Raw genomic sequence first — 19281 nt, forward strand, 5'->3', positions numbered from 1 at the left:
AATAGTAAGTTAGAATCTTGAATAGGTCATTTCCCTGTTAATTACATCTGTTTTGTAACTAATTGAGACATAGGTACAAAAGTGAGAAAGATGGAGATCAAAAACTAGTTGAAATAGTGAGGATTGGTTTGTGAATTGGCTTGCTCATCTTCCGTTATAACTAGAAAGACACACCTACCTGCAGACTCAGCTGGAGTGTAAGGGCCTTCCTGCTGGTCTTTGCTCTTATAAAATTTAGGTCTTGGTGGAGCCAGGGACACCTACTCTCAGCAAGCAGGCTGATTCCAACGTGGAGAGAGGACAGCACTGAGCTGCATACACTCAATTCCTTTTTTCCAACTCAGTAGGCTAGGAGTGTTAAATCCTGCACAGCATGCCTCAGCTGGTGTACTGATGGGTTACAGGTGTGCCACAACATATCAATTCCCTCATCCTTGGGCTAAGAGTGGTCAGAGGCCCAAGTTTAATCCTTTCAGCCCTGTGTAGTATCACCAGGACCCTAATTTTCCTGCAGCTTGCCCCCATTGACCCAATATAATCATGTACTGTGTCATGATGGGAAAATGCTGGGATATACTGCTCTAAGCAGTGGTCATCTCTGTATTTATAGTTATGAAGCCAGACAAAGATAATCACCTGCTCACTAAATATACAGAAAATCCTTCTTCCAACTTCTACCTTTATTTTCTACTACCAGTTTTTCTTTCCTAGCCTCACTAGAGGCAACCAATAGTTTATGTGTGTGTATGTGTGTGTGTGTGTGTGTAAATATGTACATATTTACATATATATGTAAATATTCTGCATCCCTTTTTTGCACAAATCTTGGAATAGACAAAATGCCTTAACAAACTACCCCCAAATCTCAATGATTAACATGGTAATGGCTTAGTTCTTGCTCATGTCCCAGTGCAGTATGGCCTTTGGGCCAGTGAGGGGAGAACTACAGTCTTCTCCAGTTGCCATTAATCATCCCAACTTCCTTTAACCTACTGGCTTTGGCAGTCCCTAGAGATCTGAGACCTCTGCCAGATGCTCTATATGAGCTAATAAAGAAAGGAATAGAGCATGAAAGATTTAGAGGTTTTTAAGGACCAGGCTTGGAAATAATTTATATTCCTTTTGCCCATATTTAATTGGCTAGATCTCTGTCATGACTCCGTATGACTACAAGGAAATGAAGTCTAGGTGTCTGACAAGGACAAAATGAAATGTGGTATGGTGAGTCCATAGCAATCTTTGTTATATGCACTAGACATGCTATTCTTGCTCTTTTAACTTGACAACAAATTATAAAGAGCAACTATTTCATTTTTTTTAAAAGATTTTATTTATTTGACAGAGAGAGAGCACAAGTAGGGGTAGCAGCAGGCAGAGGGAGAGGGAGAAGCAGGCTCCTCACTGATCCTCACTGAGCAGGGAGTCCAATGTGGGGCTCAATTCCAGGACCCTGGGATCATGATCTGAGCTGAAGGCAGACGCTTAACTACTGAGCCACCCAGGTGCCCTGAGAGCAGCCATTGCAATGCATAGACAGTTTCTCTGGACTTTCTAAAAGTTACATAGTATTCAGCTGTATGAATCACACGTAATTTATTTAACCAATTCATGGTTTAATCATCTCCAACATTTTTTTTATTCTTTCATCTGCAGTGAATTCTCTTGTCCTTATGTAATTCCATACATATACAAGCATATCTGTAGGATAAATTCTCAGATGAGATATTGCTGAATCAAATGGTATGGACATTTGACATTTGGATACCTATTGCCAAATTACCCTATTAAGAGGTTATATAAATTTATATTCCCACTGGCCACTTTATTGTTCAATCCTACTTGTATAAAATACTTCTACTTTACTCCATATTTGAATGAGTGTAGTTTAAATCTATCTCCACAGGGTCAGAGAGAGCTCATAGTCTAGGTAATACCCATCTGCATTAAATTCCTCCTCTATACCTTAGGAGCTCTACATTGTCTATTTCTGTTTCCCAAGTGTGTGACCTCCTATCAAAAGCATAACTTAGGGCAGAGGAAAGGAAACACACACTCTTGAGCTGTTTCTAGGTATGTCCCAACTCTGTGGACCCTGAGCCAGCCAAGTTTTCTTTGAAGTCTATTTATAGTAAAAGCACCTATAGGGTTTTTGAGATTTTTTACTTTGTCTGCATTTATCTGAATATTTAAAATGTTTCAAATCACTTGCTATTGAGTATAACTGAAACTCCAAGAAGCTACCAGTATCCTCTGTGGCTTGGTGAATTGGTCCACTGCCCCCAGGGCAGACAAAGGATCATGTTCTTTATGGTGGTCCATGGATAGGCTCCTATCCATCCTTCAAAACCCAGTTCATATGCTGCCTGAACATCAAGCCTCCCTGCAAGGTTAGCAAGCCCAGAATGGTGTCTCTGTCCTAAAGAACTCTGAATTATAGTCTAGCCCCGTGCCTGTGCTTGCACATTATCTTTCCTTTCTTTAGTGATAGCCTTCACAAATTCAAATGTATTTATCACATGTCTTTAAGTACTTTGTAGCAAAGAAGAGACTTACTAAATTTTTAATGAAAAAAGCATTGAAAATTATTGAACACATTATTGTGTTAACCACTTCTACTTTTCCAAAGGAATCAAGAATTACCAAAATAATAAAATCTACTTCGGAGTCCCAACTCCTCTTAAACATTCCTACATCTTGTTCTAAGTAGTTATGTTAGCCTGATGTTTCCTCAGAAACTACACATTTAGTTTACCTACAAATATAGACTCAATTTTCAGTGAAATATCTGTCACATTGATTAACACTGAGCATGCCACTAATTTTTTTCTCCTGTCTCTTGAAAATAGGGATAATTGCATTTACCAGCTACCACACACAGATGTGAAAATAAAAAACCTAGACCCTCAGTTGTACTAGCCTACAATTCAGTTGCTTACTAGCTCATGTGCCTAGTCGCTACCATACTGGATAGTACAATTATAGTATATTTCTATCATCACAGGACGTCTATTGGACAAGGCTGGTCTTTAAGTTCTGTACCTTTTTATTATTATTATTATTCATTTGAGAGTGTGTGAGAGAGCGCACGAGATGGGGGAGGGTCAGAGGAAGAAGCAGATTCCCTGCTGAGCAGGGAACCCGATGCAGGACTGGATCCTAGGACTCCAGGATCATGACCTCAGCCGAAGGCAGTTGCCTAACCAACTGAGCCACTCAGGCATCACTAAATTCCGTATCTTAAAGGATTAACATTTTTAGCTGAAATATTTTTAGCTTTCTGTTTTCTCTTATCTTAGATTTTCCCCCTCAAACTATATTGAAAAATTTTAATTGTTTAGGCTTTAAAAATAGTCCCACCTCCAAGACCATGATTTGAACACAAAATCTGAGGAAAATGACATGTGGAATCGCCATCTGGAGATTGGTACAGCAGCAGATCCAACCATTTCTGAGAAATTGTCTGGGTTTGGAGTCACTCCCAGAACTCTGATTTAGCAGTTCCTAAGCTTATAGCAAGTCTGAAAGGAACACAAATCTGTTTTGTATATACAAATAAATCCTCGTATGCTGCATGCCATTCTCAGCCTGCCAGTTTCATCTGGCTGCTCCAGAAAATATAATTCAATAGCACATTAGTTAACCTGCATGCAGGGAAGGGGGCATTCTGATTATTGAAATGTTCTGGTTGAGTGATTAACCTGATTTTTGCAGAAAAACTGCTGAGGCAAGGGATTTTCTGTCCAAAATGTTTGTGCCACTGTACTTTTTTCTTCCAGATGATCACAGCTGCCTTGTTTCATTCCTGCAACACTCAGAAATATATCTCTTTGCTAAAAACTTTCAAATATGCAATTGATATACCTTCAAAGAGACCTCAGAAAAATAGGTCAATAATGGTATATCAGATAAACTTAGAAAAAAGATCAAACTTAGAAGGAAATGTAGTATCTTTGCCCAAATTTTACATAGCCATAACCTTCAAGGGTTCCTAACAATAGGGCAGTTTCTTCAAATAGCATAACTTGAAAAATGTTTTATTTTCTTTACTAATAAATACTTAAAAGTGCTTACTAGATATTAGGCAGTGCTGCGAGGGATTTACAAATATTAATTGATTTAATTTTTATAACCACTTTAGAATTAAGTATCACATTACTATCTTCATTCTAAAGATGAAGAAACTCGGGGACAGAGAGCTATGGATGAGCCCTAGTTGATCGACCTGAATGCTCATTGATACAAGCAGTTTTAGCATCAATGGATGAGTTTATGAGAATAGACTGGCTGAGTTAGGTAACTCCTACTTCCTGCACCCACCCCTTTCTAAGTATTTCATGAGTAATGTAAAGGGGCTGTTACAGAAAGGGAGAAGGAGAGTCCAAAGTGCTAGAAGAGCACAGAAGAAACTGGGGAAATTGTAGTGGTTTTCAGAGAAGAGTAGCTTCTGAGATGAGTTAGAATTAAGGCAAAAAAGGGAGAGAAAATTAAATACTATAGTTGTGACACCATGTATCTGAAACATTTTGATGAGTACTATTATGGTAAAAAGGCCCTAGTGGTGAATAATAAATGACATTCTGTATGTGTTTGGGGAGTCGGGTAAAGAAGGAAGAGGATGAGTCTAAGTGAGATTTTAAGGATTAGAAGAGTTTTATTTCAGACTTCCCAGTAAATAGTGGATATTTGATTTAAGAATTGCCATATTTCGGGGTGCCTGGGTGGCTCAGTGAGTTAAAGCCTCTGCCTTCTGCTCAGGTCTTGATCCCAGGGTCCTGGGATCGAGCCCCACATCTGGCTCTCTGCTCTGCGGGGAGCCTGCTTCCTCCTCTCTCTCTCTCTGCCTGCCTCTCTGCCTACTTGTGATCTCTGTCAAGTAAATAAATAAAATCTTTTTAAAAAATTTAAAAAAAGAATCTCCATATTTCATAGCAAGTAACTTTTTTGGGCTTTAAGTAAAAGCCAATAAACAAATATTAGAAAAATCCATTTGCACTTTCAAATAAATTTTCCACAAAATCTGGAAAATATTTCTAACTCCTGAATGGGATAAAGTAGGGAAAACTAAAACCAAATTTTTAAAAATGTTTTATATGGGAAAAGTTTAACTATATTCTTGTCAGAAGCTAAAATGTTTGGGTACTGCCAGAAAATTTCTTGGACCAGAAAGAAATAGTATGAAAACATCTGAAATGTGATAAATAGACAACTAACCAAAATAAATGTGAAGAGTTCTCTTTGCCCAGAGGGGTTTTATTGAATTGTTATTAGCTATAGAATGAATAGGCTTTACATTTAAAATATTGCCCCACAGTTTTATTGCATTTATGAATTTCTAAGTTTGCATTTTTCTTATTTTCATCTGTGCTAATTTAATAGCATGTTAATATACCTCCTACAAACTTAGCAGAAATGACTGTAACTGCACTTTTAAAGCACATTTTTTTAGTGACCCAAAGGAGCATCTTCCTAACTGCATTTTTATCTTTTCTGGCAGATGACATTTGATCCAGAAATCTTCTTCAATGTTTTACTGCCACCAATTATATTTCATGCAGGATACAGCCTGAAGAAGGTAAACATACAGTGATTATTTTCTTCTTTTATGAGTAAGTAGAGAATTGTACCAGCCCGAATGAAAAAATAATTATTTTATGGGTTTATTTAATTCAAAAGGACATCACTATCTTAGATTAAGTGATACAGATTTCTATCTGACACACTTAGAATTCTTCTGAATCTGCTCTACCTAATACACTGATTATTAGCCACATGCAGCCATTAAGCCCTTGAAATGTGGCTAGTTTGAATGAAGATGTGCATTAAGTGTACAATATGCATTGGACTTAATAGACTTAGTATTTAAAAAGAATGTAAAATATCTCCATTATGTTTGATATTGAGTTCATGTAGAAATGATAATGTTTTGTATATATTGGGTTAAATAAGACATACATTATCAAAAATCATTTTCCTTTTTAAAAAAACTTTACTTTTAATATGATTACTAGAAAAATCTTAAATGACATATGTGGCTAGTGTTATATTTCCATTGGACAATATTATTCTAGATGATTGTAACCAAAGAATCAGCTGTTAATTGGAGAGATGTGGGGTTTATCAATCAGGGTGAAAACTTGACATGTCTTGCTAATACTCAGCTGTTGATGTTCATAGAAAGGAAGTCCAGTTTTGTAGCTTCTGTGCTCTTGCCTGACATTATTTAGGTACCTCCTGAATGTGCACTTTTCACAGATTAGTCATTCCCTTAATAGTTGAAGTGCTAGCATCTCCTGTACCACAGATTGAGGCTCTGGTGTGTCTGAATTTTGAGATGCAGAGGGAGTACGATTCCATTTCTGCTGCCCACACCCCACCCTACGGACTCCTGGGGCTCTCACCCCTTCAGCCTGTCAGCTCCAGCAGCCAGGCAGCTTGTTCAGCACAGACCTGATTTTCTTGTGTACTCCAGGCTCCCTCTTGCTGTCAGTTCTAACTACTCAGCTCCCACTTACAGAACTGGAAGGGAGTTTTCCCAAGCCAGCATTTGAGAAGACTTAGAAGTCTGGATTAATTTATGTCATCCTTCCTTATCCCTAGCCCCAACACTAGGCATTATTTTGTGAGATTTGTTAAAATAAATTGTTGTAGGTGGTAAAGTTTTGTTTCATTACATTCAGAAGAAATATAAGTCAGAGATCCAATAAGTCAAAGGGCAACTGAAATATTTTAGAGTACTCTTTTTAAAATACTGAAGGGGTTCCACTGACAATAAAATTTCTTAAAATCTTTGTCTTCTGTTAATCATTCCAGAGTCCTCCATGGACATTACCCCAATTCTTTACTCACTCTCTCAGGTCCAGCCAGTTCTGGTAGTCATGCTCTCATCTCTACCCTGTCATTTCTCTGGATGTATTTGTTCCCCCATTTCCTTGAGAAAACTCTGTCTTTCGCAGTATAAATTGGTTCAACCTTATTTGTACGATAAAGCCAGGAACTGAGGCTCAAAAACAAAATTTGCCTAAATAGTGAAGGAAGGGAGGGGCTGTGAAAGTGCATACCTTTATTTTTATTTCCTGTTACACTAAGAAAATATATGGATGCATTATATGAAATATTCTTTTCTCCCCAGAGACACTTTTTTCAAAACTTAGGATCTATTTTAACATATGCCTTCTTGGGAACTGCCATCTCCTGTATCGTCATAGGGTAAGTGATGCTCAGAGTTCAAGTTCCAGGTGGCTGTGAGGCCAGTGATATGTGGGAGGAATCTCACTCTTCCTGGACTTACACTGACTGGGTGAATTGTCTACCTTTTTCTGAATATCACATCTTCACACATTTCTCTGACTCAGTTCCAAGGCTTATATGTCTTCAAATCAAAGCAAACCGAAATTAGGTTGCTGGATTTTCTCTGTGAGCTTTGGACTTCTGATTTAGGGGATGTGGATAATTTGGCTTGAGTTATGTGAAGCACATTGCACCCCCCCCCACTTTTTTTGATTAATAATGCAGGTAAGCAACTGGATTCTTGTTTTCATATACTTTGCAGGACCGTACCTGTATTTGACAGGAGTACAATTGTAGCTATACGTCAAGGGTTTGCTCTCTAAGGGAAAGTTTACAAGAGCACGGTCTAAGACAGACATTTCCACATATCAGCAGAGCTATTTAATGCTGGGATAGCTTTTCAGTTGATACACTATAGAATGAAGCCTTGTTTTATTCTCATTATATTTTGTTGGTTATGTTTAAGCCCCCAAGTCTAACTATATAGACTCAAGCTACGGCTCTTCACAAAGCAAAATATGATACAAAATGGTGAAGCCAATCCAATTCACTTATAATCCTAACTAGTACATTAAATCTCCACTGCAGAAAACATGTCCAACTGCTATGACTATGATGGTGTAGATGTCTTAAATTGTCTGATACAGCTAACTCTACCCTTGAATTTTACTGCATACAGCTGTTACAACCCTAATGCAAGAAACTGAAGCTAAAAACACATGCTAGCCACTTATCCAGCTCTTTCCTTATGAAGTATTCAGTGTGTGTCACTGGAAGACTAAGAAAATATCATTACTTGGACCTGAAAGCAGGGGGTTGAGTTATGTTGAATTCTCTGTTAAATTTTATTGCTTTAAGCCTAGAATGACTTAGGCTACATCATATGAAAACGTCCAGCATAGTTAGGGCAGTGAGGAAGCTAACGATTTTAATACTTGAAGGTGGAGACTTGCAGGGACATAGATTGAGGAACCTTATTAAGTCTGGACACCTAAGAGGTCTTTAAACTGTGACTAAGAGGCAAGCATGAATTTTATCCTTCTCAAAGCATAGTTTAGAGGAGAGCTGTTCTATTCTGTGGGTATACTGCAACTAAATATTCAAATTTCAAAGCTGGCAAGGGCCTTCGAGATTTGTGTAATTAAAGCACCTTATTCTAAAGATGAAGAAAGTAACATTTTGAAAGTCTAATTAGCTGTCTTAAGAAGTGTGTGTGTACATGTGTGTACATGTGTGTACGTGTGTGTGTCTGTGTGTATGAAGTAGGGCCATGGTCAGGACATAATTCAGACTTTGACTCCTGACTCAGCAGGTCTCACCATCATCCCCTCTTTCTTTAGACATTTCTCTTGGATTTGCTATACATTCCTCTACACTGTTCATTCATACACATTGACAGAAGTCTCTGAGATGTGTGAAAAGTGTTCATCAGTTTCTAGCAAATATGGCTGGTTAGCAGTTCTATAATGGGATCTGAAATGTATAATGGATCTAAATTCTAAACTTGTGGACAATGCTGTTAAATTTTGGGATAGTCAGTTTTCATTATTACCCTGTTTCTTTTGTCTAACTGATTTTAAGTATACTTAAGTGTATGTATTTATACAATATGCTTTCACCATCATGAGAATTCTATAACCTATTTTTGAAAAAGAGCAACAATGTAGTGTGTGTGTGTGTGTGTGTGTGTGTCTATAATTGTGTATAATTGACTTTCCAAAAAAAATTCAGTTCAGGAGATTTGGTAAAATTCATTTACTGGAGTTGATGACCTCTTCTGATTTTAAGGCTGCAATCAATAATGTTTGATGGAAAGTGATTTGAATAAAAAGTATAGCCCTGGAAAAACTTTTAGAATGATGTGCTTTATTTGAACTGGTATAATCTCAACAACGAAAACCTGTAGGGTGCCTTCTTAATGTGGTCATTAAAGTACAGAAGGGATAGGTAGTTTTAAGATTTAAAGGTCTTATCCAGCAAAGTAAAGAAAACCATTAAAGAGCTTTAGCTTGGTGGTGACAAGATCAGATTTATACTTCAGGAAGGTCATTCTGGTTGTTGTGTAAAGGAGAAATTTTAAAGTGGGGAAAAGATGGCAGCCAGGGGACATTTTAAGAGGCAATTTCCATAAGTCAGGTTGGAAACAATAAGGGCCTGGCCTGAGACAGTGGCAGTAAAGATGGAGGTGGAGTCATCAACATGTTGAAATCCTGAGAGATAATGGGGTAATTGAAGGCAAGTGTATGGAGTGAGAAGGAAGTTACATGGGCATTAGCACAATCCTGAAGAAAGGGAAGAGATAACCACAAGGGACTAAGAAGTATTGGGCCCAAGATACAGGAAGAAAATAAGCAGGACATGTGCCTGGAAGTCAAAGGAAGAGGGAAAGGGAGGGTAGATGGTGTCTAACACAAGGAAGTCAAATGGGACAGGAATTGGAGTATCCATTGTATTCAACCCCTCCGAGGTGATGGATGACTTCACACTCGGCCTATTGGCAGAAATAAAGAGAGTATTGGCAAGTCAAATAGTTTCAGGTGCTGTGTGATGGGAAACAAGAATTAATTTTTATTTTGTTTTTATTTATTTTATTATATATTATATGTATTATATTTTATTTTTATTTATTTTATTTTGATCTCTGGATATAATTTCAGAACTTCTGAAGGAAAGTTCAAACTTGAATTCAAGCCAAACTGACATTTATGCAAGTTAGTGACCCTCATTGTACAAGTCATTCAAACATATCCTCAAACCTTAAAAAATGACTGGTTATGCTTTTCTGATAAATTAATAGTAATAAGAACAACACAACAAACAATCGTTGAGTGCTTGATATGTAATATGCCCTTTTTAAAAGTACTTGGATTATTTAATTTAATCCTCAAGATAATCCTACTAAGTAGATACTATCATTACCCTCATTTAACAGTTGAGACAGCTGAAATTTAGAGAGAACACAGTGTAAGTAATAGAGCTGGCATTAGTAATTAAATAGTTTGGCTCCAGAGTCAAATTCTCGATGCCAAAAATGTGCTTTACTTCCATTTATTATCATTACTAAAAAATAAAATGTAAGACATTAAACAAAAAAATAAAATTGAATAAATCAGTTAATATTCACTGCATACCACATGTTTCTTCATTAGCCCATACGATTTCTCACAGATATGAAAGATTTTTATTTGGGAATCTCATTCAAAATGAATTCACATTTTTAAGAGGAAAAAGGAATGTCTGGGTTTATGAAGATATACTTGCATGAAATGGGCAGAAGAAGAGGTTCAGGACAGTCCTAGATTGTACTGAGAATAATTTCGTAGAGGAGGTAGATTCTGAGTAGTCATTTAGTGGAGAGGGATATATAGTTGGATTTTCCATGCCATCAAGTGCATTAGTCGTAGTGGGTGTGGGGAATATTGCGTCAGATTCAAAGCTGGAGAGCAGGTTTTGTAGAGCAGTGTTAGAGTGTGGAAACTGAAATGATGGAGAATCAGCTGACAGACGGCAGTGAAGTCCGGCAACAGGAATTTATGAGAAGTGAAGGCTCTGAAGAGTGATAATGGGGCATGAATGGAAACTGCTAGTGGGCTGTGGTCTTTTGTAGGTAAGGACTGGATTGAATCAAGCTACAGGTTGGCTTTAGATTTGGACTCAGTTGCTTTATAGGAATTGAGATCACTGGGTCTATTTGAATGAAAAGAATTCTGCATTAAGTTTTATTAACTTCATGTCATTTTAGAAATCAGATGCAAACCATCTTTTATATTTCACGACAAAGTTTAGCAATATCACTTCTGGCAATAAAATCAGAGAAGCTTTAGAAAAATTTTAATTTTAATTTTTTAATGTTCTTAAAGAATTTATCCACCTTTTATAGTCCCCTCCCCAACTTACCACTTAAGAAAAATCTTAGCTACATCTCTTTTGAAATAAAACCCATATATTTAAAATATTTCTTTATTCATCTCCTCCATCTCTGGAAGATATTCCTTTATCTTTGGCTGTATTTCTCTACCCTTGTGTATTATACCAATGTATCATCACAAGGGCAACTTACCTAATGCTTACTGTTAGCACATACATTTTGTCCTTAGAACTCATTAGCTTCCAAGAAATGCTTCTCTAAGAGTAATGAGAATTATATTCTTTTAGTTTTTCTGTTAGTGAGGGATTAAAACAAATACCATAATTTCAAAAATACTTGGAAAAGGAGACATGGATCTAAATAATGAAGAATGGGGTGTTAATTTTAAGAATAGCCTGCTTTTTATATCTCATCCTGTATGTCAGACATTGGCCTATGCTTTTAAAAGACATTGTCTCATTTTATTCTCATAGTACTCCCCTAAAGTAGGTTTTATTATCCTTACTTTACATGGAAGGATGCTGAGGTTGTGATTTGCCCAAGATTGCACAATAAGTGAATGGTAGTCAATGGCACACCCCGTCTCACTTCAAAACACACAATCTTAGACTCTCCCTATCCTGCTCCTTTTCCTAATATGACACTTTACATTTTTATAGTGCTTTGCAATTAGTAACTATATATGTCAGACAAACCATGTCCTCAATTATTTCACATTCTTATTTTATCATGATGGCTGACAATTATTAAAAATCTGAAGATTTAAGAATGAGCTATAAATATAATTGCAAAGTAGAAATGGTACCTGTCTTTTCCTAATGGAGGTAGTTGGAGTGATGATATGAATTCATTTTACTTGATTAGAATTGCTGCACTCTGGGTAGCCTGCTCTGGATAACCAGGATTCTTAAATGTGAGGTTGTTTATATTATTCATATCAACATTCCTCATGGAAGCTCTTGCCCTTCCTTCTTGTATCATTATGCCTCCTGACCTGGGTACCTTTGTGCTTAAGTACCCTTGGCACTGGTTCTGGAATTGCTACTGCTCTGTTCTTAACTAGGACAAAGTATGGTGAGTGTCAGTATTCTCAAAATGCTGATTCCTATACCTGGAAAAAGGAACACATTTGTTCATCTAAAATCAAAACCTGAACAGGTATAGTTCCTAGATGGAGGCCAAGCCACACCTCAGTTCCTTAAATTCTAGCCCTGGAAAGAGAATGACTCAGAAGAGAATTCTTAACCCAGAAAACATGGACCCTGAGTTGGTACACAAAGAGATTGGGGAGGCAGTGAACCTCCTTACATTCTCCATGGATTTTTTTCATGGGAGATGGTCTGCATAGATTTCAACATGTAGTCGGATTTTCTAGGGAATTTCGATTTCCAGACACAAAGAACTAGTATGTGTTTTCAAGAGCCTGAGCAGAGATAGTTGGGACAGGAAGGATTTTACATATTGCCATATTTAATTAGAACTGAAGAAGTCTCTAGGCTGCATTCAGGGTGGTCATAAAGGCTGGAAATATGCATGCTATTATTTTATCATGTATTATAATATATAATAACAATAAACTAGTTATTCTGTTTTGTCTGTGTTCCTAGACTTGGTAGCCATTCCATATACGTACCTAAGAGTGGAAATGCCAGGTGGTAGGGTCTACAAATGAACATTCATTTTTACAGAATAAGGCCAGATCATTTTCCAAAGCAATTGTACCAGTTTCCTCTTAATTTCTGGCAATGTAGTAGATATGAAATGGAATTATATTGTGGTCTTCATTTGTATTTCCCTGATTCTTAAAGAAGATATTTATATTTTCATATGAAACCTGCTCAAAATTTTTCTCCATTTTCCTGCAAATTGTTTTGTCACATTTTCATTAATTTGCCATTTTCTTTACCTGTTTCACATTTCATTGATTTGCCATATTTCTTATATGTTAATCCATATTCCAAGTACGTTGCAAAGATTTTCTCCCACTTTGTGTCTTTTGCACTGAGTTCGTTTTTGATATCTTTTATTGAACAGAATTTCTGAAATTTAATGTAGTCAAATTTATAATTTTTATCTTTTATAAAGGTTAGCATTTTTGTGTTTTGCTTAATAAATCTTTCTTACCCCAGAGGCAGAAGTACGTTTTCTTCTAAAGTGTTTTGGAGTTTTGCCTTTTACAGTAGGTTCATTTTCTGGAGCTGATTTTTTGTATATGGTACAAAATAGACAACCAATTTTTCTTATTCGGATAGATAACATCATTTACCATCTAGTCCTGCCATTCCCCAGGATCCACTATGCCTCTTTTACTATGTATTGTGGTTTCTGTTTCTAGACCCTTAATTCTACTTGTTTGGTGTATAATCCATCTCAGCACTAATATCTCACTGTCTCAGTTGCAATAGTTTCATTATAAATCTTTGTGTCTTACAGGATAAGGCAAAAAGGACACTCTTCTTTAGGATTACCTATTATTACTTTTTAACTTTCATAAATTTACTAGTGTATATATCTAGGAGTATATAAATTTATAAATATATTCTTTATACTTTGTTCATGTTGGTATGTCTATAACTCTGTTTCTTAGTATTTTCCTTAGGGACCCACTTGCACATGTGCACTAGGAGACATGTATAAAAATATTTGTAGCAGCATTGTTCACAATAGCAAAAAATTGGAAATAACTGTATTTCACTAAAAAGAGAATGGGCAAATAAACCTGCATAACATGATATTACCCAGCAGTTAAAAAAAAAAAAAAGATAAAATCAAGTTGCTTATGATAGTGTGGATGAATCTCAGAAACTTAATGTGAGATCAATAAATCAAGTCCCATAGGACTACATGTAGTATGACAACATTTTTATAATGCCCATAAGTGATGAAGATTAAACAGTATTAAGCATGCATGCATGTGGGTGAGAAGGCATATATGCGTCTGTGTAGTAAGGAAGGGATTTAAAAACAAAAATTCAGGGAAGTGGCAATTACTTGGAAAGAGGGAAAAGAATGGGATGGAAAGAAACACATAGAAGGAAGAAGTTATTGGCAATATTCTGGCTCATGGATTGGAGTATATTTTCAGGTGATTTATATAACTTGCATATATTTTCTATATATTCTCTTGTATATATCAATTATGTTAAAAAGAAATACAAGAAAAAAACAAATAAAAGGAGCTACTTAGTAGATTTACAAAACTCTGCTTGATTATGTTGCTTACTTCCATTTCTGGGAAATACTGATTCTTTTATTGTTTCTCTTTGTGTGTTTTAGTAACAACTCAGTTTGGCAGGCAGTAGCAGGGAGGCAAAGGCGCCAAGAGTGTACTTGCCAGTATCCCCTGGTTAATTCTTATCAGCCACAAAGCCCTATATTTTTCTTCTCTTCTCTTATTTATCTCCACCTTCTCTCTTCCTTTTCCTCTCCCTCCTCCCCTCCCTCCCAACCATGTTTTTCTTCCCATCCCATGAGACACTGACTAGGCTGCTGCTCTCTGAGACTCCATTTTCAGTAGGCTACAAAACAACAGAGCTCAGGGAGGCTGTGTTGAGTCAGCCTGGAAGGCCCCATGCCTCCTCTGTGCATTCATTTATTCTCTGGATTCACAGCTGGCACAGTAATAGCTGTCACTCATGTCAAAGAGAAAAATATACCACTGCCCTGACACAGCCAAATAAGAAAAAATAATCTCCAATCTGTCAAATATAGCCCAAGCTGCTTAGCAGTGTTGTTTCTCATATCCATATCACAGCATGCGTGGACTGTATTTATGGCAGCAGAGAGGAGAGTGAAGTTTTTGATAAAAAGAAACAAAAGGTAGAACGGAGGGGACTGTGGAGAACATCAGCAAGGTAGCTTGGAGGTAAAGGAGTTGTCAGAGCCATATGGATATTTGCATTAGTCACCAATCTAGTTCTACTATCATATCCTCAGCAGATGTCAGGGATGAGAATGACAGAACAGGAAAAAGAAAAACAAATTCTGAAAGAATCAGAAAGGAAAGCAAATAAAACCTAACTCCAAATTAAGTAATGTTGAATGCCATGTAGAAGGAAAAAAATATGTTAGACTGTTAAGGTGAAAAAAGAAATGTCTACTAATGAAAGAAAGAAATGTATAAAAATAATGAAACATATTCTTTCTGAAAAAAGAATTTACCTGAGAAGTCTCATTATTAAAGAATCTATACTAAAAGATTCTAGCTATGGGATTCTTTTTAAATGAAATATTCAGGTCTTGGAATTATCCAGTTTACCTTTATTCTTCAGTATCCTCAAGCACAGAATCAAACATTTTTCTGTGTGTTCAAAATCTGATGAAAGAGCTATATAGTAAAAACATGGCTAAGCTTTTATACACCCACACACACACTCTTTCTCTCCACCATCACCACACCCCATTTGGATAAAAGATTAAAAAAAATAAGGGAAGTATACCAGTTATCTATTGCTTTGTAACAAACCACTCCCAAAAGTTAGTGGCTAAAGACAACAACCACTTTATTCATAATTTTGTGGCTCAATAGTTTGGGTTGGATTCAGCTGGGTAGTTCTGTGGTTCTTGTCTGGGCTCGCTTATGTGAGCACAGTCATCTGGGATCAGGTGGTTTAAAATGGGCTCACTCAAATATCTGGCGGCTGATTCTGACTCCTGGCTAGCTGATCTGGGGACTCAGCTCTATTCCATGGAGCCTCTCATCTCCTAGTAGGCTAGCCTTGTCTTTTTCCCCTGGTGGTTTCAGGACAGCAAGCCAAGATGACAGGAACAAAAAGGAAAGACTTCTTAAGGCCCAGGTCCAGAAGTCACACAATATCACTTTTAACATGTTGTATTGGTCAGATTATCACTAGAGCAGCCAAGATTCAAGGCATGGGGAAATAGGCTTCAGCTCTTGATGGGGAGGTATGGTGAAGTCACATTACAAAGGTGTACGCAGACAGGGATGGGAAAAATTATTGTCATCATATTTGTATATAATCTACCACAGGAAGGACTTATAAAATATCTTCAGAGATTTCAAGTTAAGAGCTTGCATAGCAAATGGGATTCAGAACCTGGAATAAAACCTATGGCTACAAAAGGAAAACAGGACGGAAAAATCAAGTCAACCATAGAGCGCCTAACTCTTTGGCCTCCTCTGTGAGGCTTCCTGATATTCTGGAAGCAGTAACAATGGATTCCTGGCCTGTTGACTTAAGTGACTTACTAAGAAGTATGTTTTAATGCTCTGTGTTTGGATATAAAATTTTTATGGAAAAATATATGTAAAGCTCAAAGAAGGTAGAGAGCTTGGCTCACTAATATTTTACATTACTAAAGGACATTCATGGAAAATTGGCCCTTGCCCAGCTAGAGCAGATAATTATGGAGAAGTTTTATTTAATTTGAGAACATCAGTTGCTCTTTTTACCACCAGTGATGCAGAGAATGTAGAGGTGGAAGTATGGCCAGATTAACTATAAACGCAACAACATCTCTACTGAGGGGGTTTCTTTCATAGTTATACTTCCTTTGTCAGGGTCTGTCATGTCAAGTCTGGTTTGCATGAACATTCATTTGGCTGTTGGTGCTTTGAAAAAGGGGTAGCTTTGGAGATGGCAAAAGCTTTATCTTGGCAACTTACTCACTTTGCTTGAATAGTTGAAGAAGAAATAAGGTTAAGGAACAATGCCACATGGATTTTATTACACAGTTCCAGAGTCTTGAAGAATTTCTTAAAAATGGAAGCCCATGAATTCTTCACCAAAATATAAACTACATTATCCAAACTCTCAAACTTACCTGTATGTTCTTCCCTATTCTTCATTCCCTCCCATCCCCAGGGGAAAATCTTACCCTGAATTTTTTTTATAGTTTTCTCATGTTCTTTTTGAGCTTTATAAAAATATTCTCACAGTCTTTGTTGTCAAGCCATTTGCTTTTTTTCCCCACTCACAATTATTCTAAAATTCATCCACGTTATGGTTTTCAGCTATAGTTTTTCACTCTTATTGATAATATACAAATACATGAATATTCTACACGGTACTTATTATTCTATGGACAGAGTTGCTTCTGTCTGTGAATATTCTTTTACAAGACCCCTGGGGCCCAAGTAAAAGATCCTTTAAGTAATGAACTTGGAGTGGAATTTGCAATACCAAATTGTTTTCCAAAGTGATGTCCCCACTAAGAGGTGTAAGAATTTCCATTGCACCACACCCTTATTAATGCTTACTGTTGTCAGACTTTTTCATGATCAATTTCTCTAGCCTTAGGACAATACCACACTATTTTAATTATTATTGCCTTTTAGAAATTAACTCTTGATACCTAATAGGATAAATCTTACCTCCTCCCCTACATTATTCTTCATATATATCATAACTATTTGGATCTTTTTCTCTTATTATAAAATCTTATCTAATTTTTGATTCGCTGTGTTGGTATTTTGATTAGAATTACATCAAATCCATAGATGAGTTTAGGGAGATCTGCCATATATATAATCCTGTCTTTTTCTTCTTAAAATTTGTTATCTCCATTTTATGTTTTCTTAATGTCATTCAATAAAGACTGAAAGTTTTCACTCTGGGAGTCTTGCACAACTTTTATTCATTTAGTCCTAAAAATATTGTATTATATTATAAATAGCTTCATTTTCAACATTTTATTTTCTTAGTGTTGCAGTTGAGCAATCTTGATGAGTAAGAAAATGGCCCAGTTCCAAGTAGCCTAGATCTTACAGTCTACGAGTGGGGCAAAAGCACAACTGCAGTGAGTGTGAGCAAGAAGCAAATGGTGCAAAGTAATCATAGACTTGGAGGATCTGATTGAGGAAAGGGTCTGTTGTGGTAAGAGCTATGACAAGGGAGGTGGAAGGGATCATGGGAGCACACTTGGGGGGCCAGGAGAGGCTTCTGGGGAAATGACGCTAACCTGAGATCTTAAACATTTATTTCAAAGGAGGAAGACAGGCAAAAATCTGGGAGAAGCCATTACAGGCAGAGAGGGTACCATGAAGAAGGCTAGTAGCAAGATGGAACTTCGGTCCTGCGTTTTGTCCAGGGAGGCCAGACCATAGACAGGAAACAGAAGGAGATAAAGGTATGGGAGGGAAAAGTTAGCCCATGAACCTGAAACTTTAGTTGAAAGTTTGGGCATGATTCTGTAGGCTGCAGGGTGTTAAATGGGGGAGTTGATTTTTTTTGCTTTTGTTTTTGTTTTTTAAGTTTGCTCTGACTAGAATATAAAAATGGATGAGAAGAGGTTGAGGTAGTATGCAAGAAAGCAGTTAGGAGGTGTTGTTAGTTTAAACCCAGAGACTACTTGGTTGGATCTGAGAGCAGATTGGGAGATGGAACTGACAGGGCATGGTTATTGAACAGATTTAGAGAAACAAAGGCTATTATGAATGCCTATCAATTTTTTGGCTCATTCTGCATTTGACTTTTAAATCTAGTACAGTTTGGACCTCATATGCTGTTCCCTTCCATCCTTGTTTTCTGTTCCCTAGTAGACTTAACTTCTTAGTTATGCCCTCATTTTTAGTAAGAGTCAATAAGAGTTAATATATTGCCAAGTCAATCAATGAGTTAACAAGAAGTTTTGAGAAATGCATATCCTTTCACTGACAGAGGTAGTAGAAATAATAAAAGTTACAGGAGGTAGCTTTTTTGGTCCATTTTCTATGTTCCTGGCTTTGAACTTACCATTCTGCATTTATCATCTCATTTAGTCTTCACAACAAAGAAATAGATACATCTATCGTTCGATCTTTTTAAGTAAGAAGTCTGAAACTCAGATTGCCTAAGTAACGTTCAAGTTGTGACTGACTCCAGAGGTTGTGTGCTACACTCACCATTGCAACTTAAAATGCATTCTGGGCACCTGGGTGGCTCAGTGGGTTAGGCCTCTGCCTTCAGCTCAGGTCATGATCTCATGGTCTTGGAATTGAGTCCTGCATCAGGCTCTCTGCTCATCAGGGAGCCTGCTTCCTCCTCTCTCTCTCTTTGCCTTCTTGTGATTTCTGTCTGTCAAATAAATAAATAAAATCTTTTTTAAAAAACGCATCCTTCAGGGCTGCCTGGGTGGCTCAGTGGGTTAAGCCTCTGCCTTCAGCTCGGGTCATGATCTCAGGGTCC

General features: G+C 37.0%; 1 protein-coding gene across 4 annotated transcripts in view; it reads left to right on the plus strand.

The window, feature by feature from the left end:
* Positions 1-19281, plus strand: part of LOC111147846 (solute carrier family 9 member A9) — a 536315-nt gene that overhangs the window by 37639 nt on the left and 479395 nt on the right. For all 4 annotated transcript variants that reach the window (XM_022504100.1, XM_022504104.1, XM_022504114.1 and 1 more), the window contains exons 3-4: positions 5495-5572; positions 7130-7206. In XM_022504100.1, the coding sequence (XP_022359808.1) occupies positions 5495-5572; positions 7130-7206 (155 nt within the window). The remainder of the gene's footprint in view (positions 1-5494; positions 5573-7129; positions 7207-19281) is intronic.

The sequence above is a fragment of the Enhydra lutris genome, unplaced genomic scaffold, assembly GCF_002288905.1.
Source record: "Enhydra lutris kenyoni isolate GAN:26980312 unplaced genomic scaffold, ASM228890v2 scaffoldscaffold2, whole genome shotgun sequence".
Lineage (NCBI taxonomy): Eukaryota > Metazoa > Chordata > Mammalia > Carnivora > Mustelidae > Enhydra > Enhydra lutris.